The sequence below is a fragment of the Struthio camelus genome, chromosome Z, assembly GCF_040807025.1.
Source record: "Struthio camelus isolate bStrCam1 chromosome Z, bStrCam1.hap1, whole genome shotgun sequence".
Classification (NCBI taxonomy): domain Eukaryota; kingdom Metazoa; phylum Chordata; class Aves; order Struthioniformes; family Struthionidae; genus Struthio; species Struthio camelus.
The window spans coordinates 86334822-86353007 of NC_090982.1; the positions used below are offsets into that span (position 1 = coordinate 86334822).

Genomic DNA, 18186 nt, shown 5'->3' on the forward strand with positions numbered 1-18186 from the left:
ACCTCCCAGCAGGAAAGAATGACCAGTTCTGCGTTTGCACCCAAATCACGTTACTAGGCAAACAGCAGAAGAACGTCTGACCCCAGGACTGTCCGTGCTGAGGACCCCGAGGCACAAAGAAGGAGGAGAAAAACCAAAAGATCAAGCATTTCGCCAAAAAGATCATGCAACAGGCCCACAACATGGCCAAGAGAGCGGGTTGCCCAAGTGTCGCTCCAATATCCCATGCACAGGACCGTGCCGTCCCACACGGGGCGGGAGCAACACCGTTTCTTTGGAGAACGGGGACCGGCTCGCACGACCCATTTAGGAATCTCCAGCTCGTTTTCTACCATAATCCCATATTGCTGATGGTAATTTGCAAGAGTTTACGCTCAGTCTCACATCTTAATTGCCAACGTGCCAGGGATCCCTGGCGATATTTAAAACCCAGCTCTTCATTCAGGAGGAACACTCCAAATATAGAGCATAGCCAGAAACCACAAAAATCCATGAAAATTCACTTAAAGCACAAGGACAAAAGTGAAGCACTAAGCAGCTGGGTAATGCATGTTGCCTCTCAGGAACAAAAGGCTTTCAACAGCTTTCAAACCCCCCGAAGATATGTGTGCTCAGCATCTTCATCTGATGCACACATATGCCGTTCCCCTTCACTAAAGCTTTTCAGCCCAACGTGCAATCGCACCAGCCGGTCCTTCACAGGGAACAGTATTAAACAGGTTTTGCAAGAATCATTAGAGGGAAAAACTTCTGTATCTAATCACATAATGTTTTGTTTGAAGGAAACAGACTTTATCTGATGTATAAAACCAGCTCGGATTCAACTGAGTGGTGGTTAAAAGGTTTACAGCAAAGAAGACAAAGAATACAAATTGCAGTAAGAAGACACACAATAACCAAGACGAAAGACTCAAATTTAATCATCCAAATTCGAGCTCAGCTCCCAAAGCGTTTCCACATGGGACAGGCGGCTCCAGACCTCAGTGGACGAGGCTGAGGGGCAATGGGAGGCTCCCCTTGCGCCACCTTTCTGTTAAGGACGGCTGGCACAAATCACGAGGAAATCCAGCAGAATAGGAAAAAAACCCATAGTTGCATAAGCAAAACTTTGCTGGGCTGCTCTGAAAGACGAATCGTGGCAGAGAATGGCCTAATCGAGCACGCCTCATTCCTCTGCTCCATCTTCCCATTAAATACGGGAAAAATCCCGCGCGCACTACAGACATGGTCTGTTGGTGGGGGGCGAGAATTATTCGCCCTCCTTGGAGGGTCTTCAGCTTGGAGAAGGTGGCATCTGCTTGTCGTTTTAGCAACGGAGCAGATCATCCACCAGACAATTCAAAAGAAAACCCTGCCTGCTCAGTGAAAGAAGCCCGTTTGATGAACTTTGCATGAAAAAAAGATTTTTTTTCTTCCTGCCATACCAGGACTGCAGGTCTCGTAGCTCCATTAAAACACCTCATGCACACGGGGAGCAAGAGCTGGGTTAAATCAGATCTGGCGCTCCCTTTGCAGAGCTGCTCTCCAGCCTTGGCAGCAATACTGCTGCTATTAAAAGGAGAGAGGAAAAAAAAAACAAAAAAAACAAAAAACCACACTGATATCACAGACTATTGCAACTTTGCCAGAGGATAAAAAACAGATGATAGAGGTCGAGGGCTTTTCTGGCAACCTACTTTAACATAAGCATCTTGGGAGAGAATGGGCAGAGGGAAAATCTGGAAGTGATAAGGTGTGAAAACATATTTAAAAATAACAAAATTTTCTACTTTAAATAAGGGAAGAGAATAACAGTGTTCAAAAGCTTACAGTTTCATCTTCGAGTCTCAGACGCAGGCTTTTATCTCCCTCCTTGTAATCCTTGATTATTTCTGCCGATTTCCAAACTTCATCAGGGTCAGGAATCCAAACCCTAGTGTACTGGCGAGGGGAGAAAGAAAGAACAAGTTAAAACACACAAAAACCTCAGGCAACTAAATGAGAAATAAATTCATTCACCATGGATACAAGCCTGCAGTCACTGCAGTGGCAGTGCAAGCAAAAAACACACAAACAACGTATTAAGCCCGCATCTTAAAAACGGGGCGTTATAAGTCTGTTCTGCAACATGAACGCTGTTCTGCTACTGGCCAGCTGCTGCAGTTGTTTCGGTAGACAGCACTTAATTTTTTGAACATCTGTAAGCCTTCCTCAGCAGACACCAGAGTCCCAGGCAAGACCTGGGCTGAGTCACCAGCGCAGACTGAGGGACATGTGTCCGTGCAATGGCTGCACGGGACCTGCTACAGCCTTCGCACAGCTGCCGCTGGAGCGCACGCGTTTTGGAGCACAGCGGACGGCCAATCCAGCTGTATCTCAAGCTGGAGATGGCCCTAACGCTGCTCACATCCCCACCTGCTTAGAAGTGGGAGATGGTAGGAACGGTCCAAGCCCCAGTTCTTCCCAGCTTTCCCTGGAGCAAAGCTGGAGCTGGGAGGGCGCAAGAGGAGCCCGGGCGCAGCCAACGCAATCGTTCACCCCAACGCAACAGCTTCAGGGCAGTGCAACCAGCTTGGAGGCTGGAGCCACGTGCACCTTCTGGACAGCAGTGAAGCCCATGGGTCAAGAAAGACCAGAAGAGCCTAGGGACAAAGCAGCATGAGAATGGGGGGGTTTGACACTAAAACCGAGGGAAACAGACGATAAGGAGCATCTCTCTGCTCAGCCCAACCAAACCACCAGCCTCAGCGGTGCCCCCAGGGGACCAGACAAGAGGATACACCAAAGCCACCTGCTTCTGCTGGAGATGAACCTGCAGACAGGCAGGCTTCAAAACACCTTGAAAACTTGCATGCAAGATTTGACCTTTTTTAGCACACCTCTCCAAGGTTATGGCCATCCCCATGTTTCTGAGGGGAAGTCCCAAAGCCCTGCTGAAGCCCAGCCTGAGGGCCCCCGTCAGCATGCCACGGAGGGTGTAAATCCGAAACATAGCAGCATCGCTCCCGCCTAACGAGATTGGTGTCGCTCACCTCCTCCTAATGAGATTTAATTTGCTCTCATGATAGCGTCGGGCTTCCTGCATTAACAGGCAGTGCAATAAGTACTCTGCCCCGGCTATGCAAAAGCTTTGCCCGGTGCCAAGCAGAATAAGCAACGGTTACAGCAGAGCCCTCAGATATTTGCTCTCAAGAGAAACAAGCAGAGCACAAGAATCCCGAAAGCACCAGTTCCGTGGTGGAGACTGTTCCCCCGCCTCCGTCCCCAACCTCATCCCACCAATGGAAATAAGATGTATATGAAGTTGTTCTTGCACAAAACGGGAGGGATAGTTGGGGGGGGGGGGGAAAATCACAGCAAACGCTAATGAGGGCAGTGCCATCACACCAAAGATGGGTTTGGTCCTTGCCTTAGAAGCAAAGCCTTCACCATGCTGTTTGAGAACAACAGTGCCTCAAGAGTTAACGAAACAGCCCTCAAAACAGTGTCCTCTGCAGCAGAACAGCAATAGATTTTTATATATATAATGTGCAATTATTTTTAGAGCTGCTCAATAGCTACAGCAGCAGGAACCTTTAGATGTTAATGGAGCTATACAAACATATTGCCAGAACAGCAGTTTTGTCAGTGAGGAAAAAATATATATATCGTGGAGTCCTCTCCTCATCTCGTCGGCCACATTACGAAACAAGGAATAGGTCAGGCTGGCTGGCTGGAGATGCATCATGCTGCTTTTCTCCCTCCCTTTACCTTGCCCTAGTTTTTTCTGGGCTCAAACGCTACGGAAACAGCCTTTCTGGATGGTGGCGGTGGCTCGCCGCCCCCCCCCTGCACAGCACCTTCCCTTTCTTTCCCTCCTCGCGCACAAAGTTTCCCGCGGTGCCGGGACTGCGTCCAGTGCCGGGCACCTCTCGGCAAGGAGAGAGCTGAGACGCGTGGCAGGAACGCCCGAAATAGCTCGGGATCGGAGCGTACCCGGCACGAGGCTGCCTCCGAGATGGAAAGTTTTCGGCCTTCGCTCGAGCGCCGCAAATCCTCCCGCCTCGAGCCTGGCGCAGGCATCGGCTCTGGGATGCGATGGGGGCGTGCCAGCCGGTCCCCTCGGCCGCCTCTGCGGCCCTCCCAACCACAAAACTATAGAATTTTAATTAAAAATTAAAAAAAAAGAAAAGAAAAGAAAAATCCACTAATTTTCCAGGTCACTATGCCACACAACCATTAAGCAAAATCCACTGTAAAAAGCAGTGTAGCACAATTCAATCTGTGGCTTTTTTTTTTTTTTAAATAAAAAATTCCACTTTATAGGTTAAGTCCTGGCTTCATTAGTTTTAACGACCTCTCGCTCTTCCGGAGGAGCTCGTTAGGAAGGCAAAGGTGCAGGCGGCCCTATCTCAAAGCACTGAGGTAGTCAGTCCTATCTCAAAGCCGAGCAAAGAATTAACCTGACTTTCGGCTTGGGAAATACAACCTTGGGCAAATCTCCCAACCCTTCAGCGTCACCAGGTGGGAGGACGGAAGTCAAGGTGTTTGTTTAGTCCTCGAGGATGCTTTTGAAAGTGGTAGTGATACTAATGTGGAAGAGCTCGCTCTGCACACGGTCAACTGGCCAACTCAAATCTCAGCTCCAGACTCCTCAAATCTCAGCTCCAGACTCGCCGCGCTGAAGGAAGCGGGTCAACGTGGTTCCCCGGCATCCGAGGGCAGCTACGTGTGCGTGCCGTTAGTCCGGCAGAAAAACCCCCAAGTGAAAATGCACTGTACAGAAAAAACAGACTTGGTCGTACCTTGGGAGGAGAGTTGCCCACCAACTGCCCGGCTCAGCAAGCCTCCAAAACCCAGGTGGTGCCCTCACTCCCAGACCTGCCACCAAGCCCAGCCAGTTCAGATTGCAAGTTTAAATTAGGGCGAAGGCGATGCAGCTGTGTTCCTAAGCCAGAAAAAGAGCTTTTTCTCTTTGCAACTTATGCACGCAAATAGCAATGAATTCTTACTTGTTTCCCAAAGAAAGGCAGCGGCGTTGCTGCACCGAGTGCTGTTCAAATAGAAACGAGACAAAGCCGCACGCAGCGTTACCTGGAGCTGCTCAAGAGCCCATTTTCTTTAAAAGAGTTGTGGTTTCCTGAAGAGCTTTAAAAAGTGTTTTTTCCTCCCCATTTCTGGTTTTGGTGTTTGGGGGGGGGGGGTTTGGAAAGACAGCTCCCAGGACCGTGGGACCTGCCCTGCGCCGAGGCGGCGGTTGCAGGCAGGAGAGGGCTGCAGCCCGTGCGGAGATGAGAGCGTGCCCCCAGGATGGACGCGGCACATCCCGATAGCACAGAAACCTCGTCTCCAGGCAGCATTTCTTGCAGAGCAGAACAGACCAGTTTCCAATGCTCTTCTGGGCATTTTGTATTCATCTTTTCCTACTTCTACTTTCCATCCGCGTTAACATCAAATAAAGCCAGTGTAAGCAGCCAAACTCGCGCGTCCTCGCTGCGGAGGAAGGCTCCCGCCGCACGCGCAACGCTCCCGCAGCCTGGCCCTGTCGCGGCCAACGGCACCAACACGCAAGGTCACAGGTGTCTGATGAAAAAAACCACACACATCCCTTAAGATCCTGTGACAGAGAGCAGTGATGGGCACCTTGGAAAAATCAAAGGGTAAAACACAAGCGTCAGCTTAGATCAAAACATCCTAGTCCAATGTTTCCGAATGCTCTCGAGGAGGACCAAAACACATATGCAAGAGGAAACAACACGAGCTTCTTCAATTCTAGTTTCCCCAAGAATTTCCACTTATAAAAATAGTATATGAGAGGCTCAAAGCAAGCTATTGAACCAGTCGAACAACAATGCCTCAGCTACCACGTGCATTTCACTATTAAAATTAAAGTTTTCTCCTTACTTCACTTCGCCCAAGTCAAAAGAGCTCTACAAGCTCCACGTGATATTAAAAGGGGTCATAGCAAGCTGCACCATTGGGGCCAGCCAAGGGGTTAATTCCTGCACGCAAAGTTGGGCCAAACTCCCATCAAGCTGAACCCCTCCTCTCAGCCAACACATCCAGGGGAGGGAGACGCACTTGAGCGCTCCAATCCTTATTGAATTACAGACACAAATCACAGCTGACCAGAACTCCAGCTGCTCTCCCCTCCGGAGGTCGAGTCCGGAGTCCTATCATCACAGTCAAACAGGACAACAAGTTTTACACAACAGGCAGTTATTCGGGGAAGCGTTTGCTTTAGCTGCGCGAAAACACGTTGATGCAAACCACCCAAAACGTGCGGTGCCAGGAAGAGCAACCAGCAGGCACCTTACCAGCGAGGGGGTAGTGGAGAGGCAGCAGCTCCTGGGCTGCAGCCTTAAAGACCACGGCTGCTCCACTTGGCAGCGGTTTGGGAGAAAAACCTGTTTTGCGTGGTGAGGCACAAGAGGTGCTTGGGGAGCAGGACAGGAAAACAAAAAATAACAAAACAAAAAATAACAAAAAACCCCTCAAAATACAAAAAAAACCCCACCCTTCTGTTAAGAGATTTGCAGCCTGGGAGCCTCCTCCAGGAAAGCACGCGCAGTAACTCACGATCCTATTAACTACACAAGCTTCCAGATGAGCCTCGTAAGCACTAATGAAGCTCTGCCTTTCCAACTGCCCTTTAGGACAAGCTTGAGTATTTTCAATCCGGCGCTGCGTGGGACGCTGGGCAGATGTGCCACTACCGGGCTGCAAGCGCAGGAACGTGCGGGGTTGATGAAAAAATTAACCAAAAGCATAGAGAGGCCCAGACTATCCGGGGCGCCCAGCAGCACCTCTTCACAAGCCCAATCCAGGCACCCCAGAAAGGCTGTCAGGTACGTTATGTAGAGCAGCGGCATTATTTTTTCTTATTTTCTGGCCTTTTGGCTTAAATAACAGTGTTAAGCCCATATTTGACATTCCAGCTGAGAAAAGCACTCTCATCCATGTAGCGTCTCCGATTCAGGCATCTGGGAGCATCACTTATATATTTAAGGTATGCCGGTTCCAAGTATTTTTGACCGATAGTTACACTTACGGAGCATTTATTTCTTCAGCGCTTTCCAAGCAGAGGAGCGCGTAAGCTGCTCAGCCCAAAGGCCACCTTTGCATCTTTTTATTGCTAAGCAACTGCAGGAAAACAAATCCATTACTGCGGATTTAAATAAGCAACGTCTTACTGCTCATAATTAAAAAATTCCAGCAATAACGTTTGTTAGTAAGGAAACCTTGCATGCCTGGAGAATGGCACCCGTGATCAAGAGCTAGCAAAACGGGGCTAAATAACTTCAAAGTACTTGAAGCAGTGAACAAACATTCAAACACCTCCTGGTTAGGATGGAAGGGGGGAAGTGAGAGGAAAGGGTCTGGCAACAAGGATGGGTTTTATTTTTTTTGTTTCGTTGCAGCCATTTCCAGGTCTTTTTGCTTTAACACCTGCATGGGATCCGTGCAAAACGCCTTCAGGTGCAAGCACCCTCCTTCTAAGTAGCTATCTTTCTGCTTCAACTAAGTTATGTTGCTCTTGAGCACCACTTCCCCAAGCTGTCCCCAATTCGGGAGGGGAGGGAAGAGCAGAATTAGACCTTTCTCCTTTATTTTCCCTCGTCGTAGGCATGATTGCAGCGAAAACATCCCACGCCACGCAGGACTGCTGTGCGCTTTTATTGGCCCGACAGCAAGAGAATGAGCAAGACTTTGCCATCACTGAGCTGAAATCAGTTCGAAGCACCTCTGGGAGGACATGCGCCCTGCAGGTAAGCGTAGGGGAGCCGCCTGCACGAGGAAGGCTGTAGGAAAAGGCCACCTCTGTTAATCCTCGCTCTGAATCTTCTGAGTTGCTGGGCAGCGTTTAAGCTTAAGGAGTTGGGTCAAGAGGCAAAAAATTTCAGGAGAAAAGCAAAAAAAAAAAAGTTATTTTTTTGGCCAGCAAGCGGTGACACCGATTTCGACATGGAGGTAGTTACGCGAGTCATCTCGCAGACACACAGCACTGATGTACAACAGCGTTTCGGCCTTTGCAGTCTTTATCAACGCTAAGGAAGGAAATTTTGCACTCTCTTAAAAAAAAAAAAAAAACGCCTCAGCCAGGCCCACGTGCAAGCTGGTGCCACTTTCGGTAAAGGCTACGGCAGCGCAGCTGAAGGAGCACCACGGTTTGGTGTAAACCTACTTCAAGCAAAACTGGTTAAACTCACAATAAGCCTATTGCTATCAAAGGTTTGAAAAATAAATACTAATTAAAAAAGCAGCAAGACAAATGCAAATAAAGCCCAGAGTCATTTTAGTTTAAGACTGCATGAAGGCAGCTCCCGGGAGATGTTACGGCGCTCAGGCGAGCCCAGCCGTAACCCAGATCCAGTTCTCCTCCTGCCAAGCGTTTGCTTCCCTCTCTAGGGCGTGATTTCACTCTCCACTAGGTAGACGGATGAATGAATGGAGAGGGGAGGGGGAAAAAAAAAGAAGAAAGGAAAAAAGGAAATAAAACTATTTCCCCTCCTTGGCGAAACATTATTTGTCGTCGTTATTGATCGTCACCTTTGCAGCTCTCCTATGGTTGTAATTAAGTTTCAGGCCCCGGCACGGGGCTGGTGTCCGCAGGGCTAAGCACGGCAGCCCAGCTGCAGTCAGGAGGACAGCATTGCAGCATCACGGGTTTCGAGCAGCTCTGTTAGGAGGGGCAAAAAAAAAAAAAAAAAAAAGTCCCCATTGGATCCATCAAGCCTGGCCAAACTTTTACGGCCATCAAGCCCGTGACCCCACCCGAATGCAAGGGGGCTGGGAAGTGCCTCAACGCAAGGCGTTCGGGGAGGCATCCGCGCTCGGGAGCTTGGGCGGACACGGCGCGCCCCAGGCCCGCTGCTCCTCGCGCCCGCGAAACCCTCGCTCCCGCCGTCGCAGCCCTCGGCGACGACCCGCAGATACTCGTCTGCCTGCGCGCCGGCGCGCGACGAGTCTGAACGCGTCTTTTGGGATCCGTTTGCAGAGCCGCTAGCAGGGACGTTACGGCATCCCGCCTCGCAAATAGCTGCTTAATAAGGTGCGGTTCTGAGTTTCGGTGCAATTAGGCTTTGCGACGCCAGCCCCTCGGCAGGGCACGGGGCCTCGGTGCCAGCACGCTCCGCCAGCCGAGCGGCTGCCGAGTTAGCAGGCTGCAAGGGTAAAAAAAAAAAAAAAGAAATCCACGCTCACCTCACTCCTACTCAACACTGAGTTTACAGATATCACTTCTATGTTATGCATTTACCTGTTTTTCACAGGCGTTTGTTGCTAAGCCATTACTGGCCTGGGGACTGACCAGCACGTGCCATGGCCCAAGGCTGGAGAGAAAGGAAAGGCTCCGTTTGCTAGACGAACGCTCCCGGTCCCACTACAAGAAGTAGGGACTGCTTTGAAGAGTAGAGCCCATAAAAGGCCTGGGTATAAGTTTGGATGGTCAATACGACAGCTACCACAGCTCTAGAAGATGTTCATAAAAGGTATTTTCTTCAACCACCTAAAAACTTGGCTTTTGAGGCTTTATCCCCCCCATGGTGTACCTGGGGCACCGTCAGGTTTCCACCCACACCACAGCATTAAGCCAACACTGGTGCAGGAGATGGCCTCACAGGCCATTTAAAAGCAAAGTCCAGGCAGACCACGGCCCTGAAGAAGGTGGCACGGCCTTACGGCACCAGCAGCACCAGCAGGGTGCTCAGGAAAGGTCCCACCTCAAACCACGTCTCCTTCATGCCCACAAACCAACAACCGATACAAGCTCTCCGGGAAGGGACCAGGAGACAGCACTCTTCCATGTAGGCCAAAGCATAAACACCTGCTTCCTTCGAGATAATTAAAGTCAGTTAGTAGTTCGGATTAAAGAGAGATGCTGCTGTTATCCCCAAACCAAACACGACCCACAGAGCCGAGTTCGCAGAGCTTGAGAAATGCAGAGTGGAAACGCCCAGAGCAACCTTAACTTTGCTTTATACTGAGACCACGAAGGTTAAAGGTACTTTAATCTTCAACCTACACATTGAAAGGTATTTTCTAACTGACTCGAAGCCCCAAAATCCCACTTGTGCATGTGGAGCCGCCTCCTCCACCATGCCGAGTGGAGCCTCCGTGCTTCTGGAGCTGCTGCTACCACTTGGCCAGCAGCTCTGAAACCACAAAGACATTTCGGCACAGGGTATGGGGAAATAACTCGGGTCTCAACCCTCCGACATCTACAGCCAACAACTGCCCACAGCAAATTAGCCTAGATCAGTCAGACAAAAGGGAAAGGTAACACAATGGGGGATTTTTTGCCATTTTAGTCCTTTGATCTACCCAGGATCAGAGCACAGAGATCGGCAAAAAAAAAAAAAAAACCCATACGTTGCTGTTATTTTCGATGTATGTCCAATCTGCCCTGAAGGATCGAAGAGGGTTTTTTTCTCCCCCCAGTATTTGCGTGTGCTCGGTGAGATGCGAGTCAGTCTTCTCCATGACTCGCACTTCGTGGAAGTCATGCTTTGCCAAGCGACACCAGAACTACTCAAAGTATTACCATGTCTTGAGTACAATTTGTTCCAATTTTAAGCCTTTACTCAGGCAGCAGGAATTTCACATGGAATTTCAGATGAGCAAACGCCAAGCAGCCCTTAAGTAGCAATTATAAGAGATATATATAATATTTTTGCAGAAAGTGAAGCTGCAAGGGAGAAGAATTTGAAGCGAATATTTGATCAGCTTACCACGTCAGAAGCGGGACATGCAAGATTTCCTTTTTCTGTAACTTTTCCTTCCTCTATTACTTTTCAAAGCAGTCTCCATCCCTGGACATATCCTGAACTTGGCAGGACAAAACCCTGAGTGCCCTGGGTTAAGTGGCCCTTCTTTGGACAGGATTGGACGCCTGGTGCCCAGAGGTCCCTTCCAGCCATATTACTCTACAAGCTATATAGCTTTGCATCACTGACCTGCACTAAAAGTATATCCATCCCCAAATCCCTTCTTTCTCCAGACAAAACAGCACTCACTACTTTCCTCATCTCCTAACGGTCCCACCCAGCGCATTTGGAGGAGCCATAATTCAATGTTTCGGCTTTTCAGACCAGCTCAGGAGGGCAGGCAGAGCTTGGGGACGCTCACAAGGGGAGACGGCCTCAGCTAGGAGCACCAGGAACCCAAAGCACGTGGGGTAACGGCAGAGTTGCCCGAATCTCAGCTAAACAGATGAAAGGGGTTTCCATCACAACCCTCTTTGCCACTTGGGCCAACTCCCCCCAAATCCCCTAAAACCACAGAGAACACTAATAGCTATTTCCCTAGAAATTCTAGCAGATCAGATGCAAGTCACAAGTTACTACAATTAATGGAATACAATTAATGAAAATAAGGCAGGACAAACGCAGGTATGGGATGCTTACGGAATAAAATAACCTCAAACATATGACTCAGTAAGTATAAAGTCACTGAGATTTCTTTTTGGTAAGGAATTCATACCGTTGTCTCTTTCCACCCCAGCATATTAGCATTGCTAGTGTGTAGGTGCTCCAGCAAGCCTTCAGAGCTTCAGACCAAACCACCCTTCTCACCTCCAACGTGCAAGGGAAAACAGCTTTTTGGTGCAGACCGTCATGGCAGTCTAACTAGTCTTTGGAACTACTGCAGTTTTCTTTCTCTAGCAAGGGAAAAAGGAGATTCACAGCATCTCTCTCTGCCATTTCTGTTGCTCCCCGATAAGCCGGTCTCTGCAAGGACGGCAGAACCCCCCTTATCGGAGCGTTTCAAAGCCACTGCCCGAGCGCAGCATCAGCTTCGGACTCGCTATTCCTAGCTACAGGGAAGATAAGCACCCGCTTTCGGTAAACAAACGGCACATTAGGAAATAGTTTAGCGAGAGCAGAGAATTAAATGAGAGAGGAGACGTTCCCACCACGGCATCGGCGAGATGGATTCAACAGTGGAAATGCAAATATTTGCCCTCCTCTCCTTTTCCCTATCGTATTTGCACTGAAGAGAGCAAAGCCGGGTGGCTCCCTAACCCAAAGCTGAAGCCCATCCTCAGCCCCCCGCCAGCCCCAGCCCGCTGCTTCTAGCCACCACGTCACTGGATTTGTAAGTTAATGGTTAAAGTTTGCCATGAAACTCGTTTTTCCTTGTAGTTTCTGAAAACCCACGTGATGTCAAAGGCCTGTTCCCTTTGCAAGTGTGCGTGATTGACTCCATGACATAACGATGCAATGCTGAAAACGCACCGACGCGGCACCCGGCCCCGGTCGCAGCCAACCACCCTGTCCAGACACTATTTTCCAGAGCTGCTGAAGGTTACTTCTGCTGAGCTTATTTCATAGCATATAATGCTTCAATATACAAGCGTTTATCAGGCTAAGTTATAGGCAGAGAAGTTCACATTGCATCATTTTGGTGTTATTTAGGAACACTAGATTGCTTGTTATTTAAAAGGTGCTGGGCATGGTACCCATTTCTACTGCCCACAGGGGGAACCCAGGTGAGATCAGCTGGCCAAGAGTCATCCATAGTGGGGGCTGCCTGGCACATTTGGTCTGTGACTGCTGCTTTTCCAGCAAGAAACCCTGAGGTACTGGTTTTCACAAAGGCTCTTTTCATAGGAAAGTAGTTTAACCCGTTTAGAGAGTATCTGAGCCTATTCCCGGAGGAGGTTTGCCTTTTGCTAACGGTCAATGGGGCACTACCAAAAGGCTGGGCTTTGTCTGAAAATAAATGAATAAATAAATAAATAAATAAATCAGGATTCCCACTGCATGTTTTCAGCCAGGAAACTGAGGCTGGAGACCTCCGGAGATGGGTTTTCCCTGCTCCTCTGACACTTCTATACTTGCACGCACGGGAGGGAAAGGCCACCTCCTCCTCCACACCTCCTTCCCCCCAGCGCCGGGGAGAACAGGCTGTAAATCTCTCCAAGCCGTAGGACGTAAAAGGACATAGAGTGCTCCAGTCGTCTGAGTGCTGCAGGTAAGTTTTATCAGTTTGCAGTGGGAGGATTTTGGCATCCCCCCGCGAGGCTCGTGCCGCGGGAAGGATCGCGGTGTGACGCGCGGACGCCGGACTGCCCGGAAGACCTTCCCGTAAAACGCTTGGCTTGCCCGAAACAAACGCAAGTGTAAACTGTTTTATGAGTAGCCGTCTGCTACTCAGAAAACAGAGACAGGTCCCTTGAGATGCTTCATACCACGGACATGAGACGATCGTTTTGCTGGTTTCGCCTTCGAGTTCTGCCTAGAAAATATAGCTTAAAAAAAAATCTCTGATTTTGGCATATCCAACTGCAGCATGTCCAACTCCTGGGCTGGCTCCTTCTAGCCTCAGCTGCTGGATTTTGCTCTGCCCCTACCCGCTAAGTTAGGTTGTGCATGGGCAGGAAGAGTGGAGGCGAGTCCTTCCAGAATGACCTCGTCCTTCCTGGACAAATTAAGTGTATTGAAATTTAGCCTGACTGCAGAACAGGTTTTTCCAGATCCCAGATAATTTTTAGCTCTTCCTAACTTTTCAGCTCCCTTCCTGGGCACGTGAGAGTGAGTCGTCTAGCTTTTGTATTACCTGTGTGCACAGAAATAGCAAGACCATCTTCCTACCAACTTGGGTACTATCATTCCTCAGTCATCCAAAGATCACATGAGCTCCCAGCGCCATGCACGATTTCAAATACAGTCTCAAGAGATGCTGCCCAAAAAGCCACCACAGATCCCACCTAAGTTGATACCTTGATGTGAATGCCAGGGTGCTGCTCCTAGTAGACATGTCCTTCACGTCCTACATGTCTTTCAACTGGACAGCTCCTACCATTTTAGGCTGAGCACTTATCTGAGTGGAGACAAGCTCTTAAAAGTCCCAAGTGCTCCAAGAACCACAAGCAGAATCCCAGGATTAAGTGAAGCCTTCACGGTTCCACAAAGTGCTGCAGGTGCCTTCTCCAGCAAGTCAGGCAAACAGCATCTTCAGCTGTAGCCACACGTATGCTGGCCCTTTCCTCTTGCTGTGGGGCACCGACACCTCCTCACTGCACATGGTGGGATTTACTTCCCAAGAACCTCCATCGTGGTTTCCATTAACGCAGCGTGTCCACAATGGCCACGGAGAGCAAAGCAAGGCAGCCTCACCTTCATGGACAAGCATCCAGCCAGAGACTAATCAACAAGTGCCCGAAACAGCCAACGTGACTGCGTCATGTCTGGGTACAGGGAAGAGGCAAAGGTTGTCTTCCGGTGCTCTTTAAGGTTGCTTAACACCATTAAATGTTTAAGCTACACAAATGTCACAAGCATATGCACATCCCTAAAGAATAGGTCAAGGAGCTACTAATGCTTTAAAATCCTACTCAAGCGTTTTATGGGACACGACCAGAATTAGCAGTTTAGAGCCCCTTGAGGCCCCAGTGCACAATTCACATGCCCAGAGGTATGTACAGAGGAAATGAATTTATTTAGACACAAACTAGGGCTGGATATGTTCCAGCAAGCACTGTAGATAGCATGTTAGAGCACCATTTTTCTACAGAGTTGCATATCCAGGGGACTGTCAGTATACTGCCTTCAAGGCTTCGTGACAAGAGAAGAAGGACTTTAGCCTGCGGAGAGTGCTAATCTGCTCATTAAAGGTGCTTGAAACTTACTACAGCTTGGTAAAAAGAGAAAAAAAAAGAAACAAAAACCAAACAAAAAGACAAAACACACACACCCACAGAATTTGGGAAGCTACTCAGGAAAAAATTCTAATTTTCAAAGTAGTTAAGAGGCACTGCTGGCCTTCCCCAGGAAGCGTTTGAATAAGGTCTCAGGCTCTCAGAAGAGGCACCCAGGACGCTTCACGGAGACTTTCTGCAAATGAATTCTCTCCCTCCAGCCAGCCTAGCACAGAAATGCCTGCAAGTCCTCCGAAGAGCTGTTGTCACAGACAAGAACAGAATAAACAGTATTTAAGATATCCACTTGTGCTCACTTGGAGCAAAACACTGTCCTCTGCAGATGGAGACATGCAGAGCTTGGTGTGATCTCTGGAGCTATTTTAAGGCAGGAAATCCAGCTGCCCTGGAACAGACACCCAAATTCCCGCTTTCCCAGCAGCAGCAGCAGCACTTTGTGCCCACCAGCAGACACAGGCAGGGACAGGAGCAGCTGCACCTCCCAACAGACAGAAGTTGGGTGCACCACACACCCCGAGCAGAGCTGGGCTATTCGCTCTGCACCTCCCCAGGTTAAATGCCACCATATACAAAAGGCACGACCTGCTGCAGCATGGCAGGAGTGTATCGAGCCTTGTCTCCCCGAGCTCTCCTTTCCTCCTGCTTTCATTCAGCTGTGCCCAGTAGGGTAGGAACCAGGGCTTGTAACCCCGCTTGAACCCCTCTGCAGATGGCCCCTGTTCTGCCTCCCTGCACATCCCTTGCCGGGTCCAGCACCGGCACCTTGCTCACGCCTGGACGATGGTGATTTACGTCCACGACGTTGCCGTTCTCCACCTTCTTTGGGACTTTTTTCCCACCCCTTCCTTCAGTGGTGGTATTACCATTCAGTTCTGCCCCCGGTTTGGAGGAAGAAGGCAGCGGGGCTGGGGCCATCCGGCCTCCCCACTTCCCAGCACCAACCACAGCAGCTGCTTTCAGTGTCAACTGGGCTGTGCCACCAGTCCGGTGCATGACTTAGGAGAAGCGGTGGGATGGAGCCAGCCTGCAAGACTCAGTGTGCCTGTCCCGTGCGCACGTGGAAGGCTTCAGAGCAATGCAATCCCACCCAACCAGCTCGAAACTAAAGCAGCTGGAAAAATCCAATCCAGCCACGAAAAGTGCAGGAGGAGAGGAGAAAGGGGAGGGCAAAAAAAAAAGAAAGGAAAAGAGGAAAAAAAAAAAAACCCTACCAACAAGGCCAGCCATTATAAAGACTATCTTATTTCATTTGCAGTGAGGAATGACTGCAACTTCCTGGGCTGGCAAGGTGCAGACACAGCAGTAGAATCCACAGCTGCAGGCAAAAATAAAGCATTAAAAAAACCACCTAGAGCTGAACAATCATTCAAAAGGCTGTTTTCAACAATAAAGGCAAGAAGTCGAAAGCCTGAACCCCCTTCCAGAAATCAGCAGTGGTTGCCGCACATCCCTCGGTGGGGGATTTTCCCTGAACACCGACCTCCCAGACCGCATGCCCATGCGGCAAGATGCTCCTTCCCCTTATCAGCTGGGCGCTGACATTGATACATCCCGTAGGACATTCACACTGCTGCCAATTTCCAGATACATCCAGACGCTTAGCTCCAATATGAAATTAAGGTAGAAGTTTTGTTGCCTCACCCTGGGCAGGTTATAAAACTATTTTTATAAAAGGTTACAAGCTTAAATTCTGTTTAAAACTCCTTATAAAATTAAAACGTTCTAGCTCACGGCTGCAAATACAAACCTTGCACAAACAGCCATAAGTTGCTTGACAGAATATACTGCGCCGAAAAATTATGCAGTTTCTACCCTCCAGCCCTCTCAGTTTTTAAAAGATCATAGTGCTACGCCCCTGCAATTTCTGTTGATTTTGGCTGAAAACCTAGAACAATACTGGAATAGGTATGAACTGCATATAAACATGTAAGGGTTGTATTGGGTTGCAGCACAAGGAAAGCCCCGGAACTGCGCTATACGGATTTATGGTCTCCTCTACTTAAGATCCACTTCACAGGAAGGACAACCTCTGGATCAGATGAGCATCATGAGGTCTCCTCTTACCCAGCCAGAGCGTTCGAGCAGCCTTCTAGAGTCCCAGCTCCTACAACAAGGCAACAGGTTCCCCACTTCTGAGCAAACTTTTCCCCCCTCTTTTCTAATCCCAAGAGTAGAAGTTACCCAGAAGTTTGTTATTCACATCAGTTCATTGCTCCGAGCCTTATTTTAATTCTAGGCTTCCCACCACCTCAAGAGAAGACCTTAGGGGCTCACCACCAACTGCAGAAAGGTCACAGCGCAGCACCAAAGCTGAACCACCGTCAAAACACCATTAACCACCATCTCACACCTAGGGGTATCATCACACAGGAAGCAAATGGTGACGGGCCCTTCAGCTCTGGAACAACTCTTGTCCATCTCTTGAACAACCAAGCCAGATTTCGTATTCGGGAACACCAAAGGGCAGGGACTCCAGAGCAAACCCAAGCAGACTCCCAGCACGCTCCTGGTGAATGCCAGCAGGTCACAGCGGCCGGCAGCCCCAGATCCAGCCCGGAGGCTGTACCACCGCCTAACAAACCAAGCAAAACCTCCGTCGGAGCCGGCCTCCTTTGCCAGGGCAGCTGCATCGCGGAGAGGGTCCGGCCGGCAGCTCCGGATCCAAGAAAGAGGCAGCACAATAAAAAAAGATAAATAGTAATTAAGTATTTCAACCCTGTGGCCATCTTCCCCTCCTCCACTGTGTAGTACCTCTATTGTCTGAAACGCATTTATCTGAAACTGGGTCATGTCTCCTGGCATTACTAAATCTTCCCAAATTTCCCCTGATTAGTCAAACGCAATCTCCTCTGTGACATCTGAATGACTGAGGTAGTGCGTAATGCCATTTTTCCCCTGAACGAGCCACATGAAAGAGGGTTTATAAGCTGAAAGACAGCATGCTGGATGAAATAGCTTCCAACAGATTGCTCCCCCAAAACATTACTAATGAAAATTAAATTGTTTCTAAAGGAGAAACCTTCCAATAAAATGTCCACACTTCAGCCCTGAACGCATAACGACAAGAAACTGCTTGCAGTTGCTGAAAGCATGAAGCCTCACTAACTTAAGAACTGCATAACTCGATGATTCAAAACACCTTTTACCACCTCAGTATCAGGGATTCTCCATCAAGCACCACATCCAGTCTTCTCTTCTGCACAGAGACAGCAAAAAAAGCGTCACACTGGAGATTAGCTACAGCCTAAATTTGGATAATACCAAGCAAAGTAGTATAGGGTATCTGGAATTTCAAAGCAAACAAAAAGTAATCCTGCCACTCGAAGAGAAAACAGAAAATACCCTATAAAAACCTGGCATATAACAGCAAGTAAACTAATAGGTCAGGCCCAACTCGTATCCAAAGCGTTGTCTGAGACTTTCCGAATCGGAGAGCTGGAGAGGACTCCAGTTACAACTGAGAAGCCTCATCTCTTAGTAACCAGAATCCCCCTTCAGAGCACAAGGATGCCAGTGTCACCTAAAACCAACAGAAAAGGACCAAAAATAAAAGTAAAATAAAATAT

General features: G+C 49.0%; 1 protein-coding gene across 2 annotated transcripts in view; it reads right to left on the reverse strand.

Moving 5' to 3' along the window:
• The window catches only part of LOC138064629 (unconventional myosin-Vb-like), a 135607-nt gene that overhangs the window by 106059 nt on the left and 11362 nt on the right, over positions 1-18186 (reverse strand). For both annotated transcript variants that reach the window (XM_068928074.1, XM_068928073.1), the window contains exon 2: positions 1810-1920. In XM_068928074.1, coding sequence (XP_068784175.1) covers positions 1810-1920 — 111 coding nt within the window. The remainder of the gene's footprint in view (positions 1-1809; positions 1921-18186) is intronic.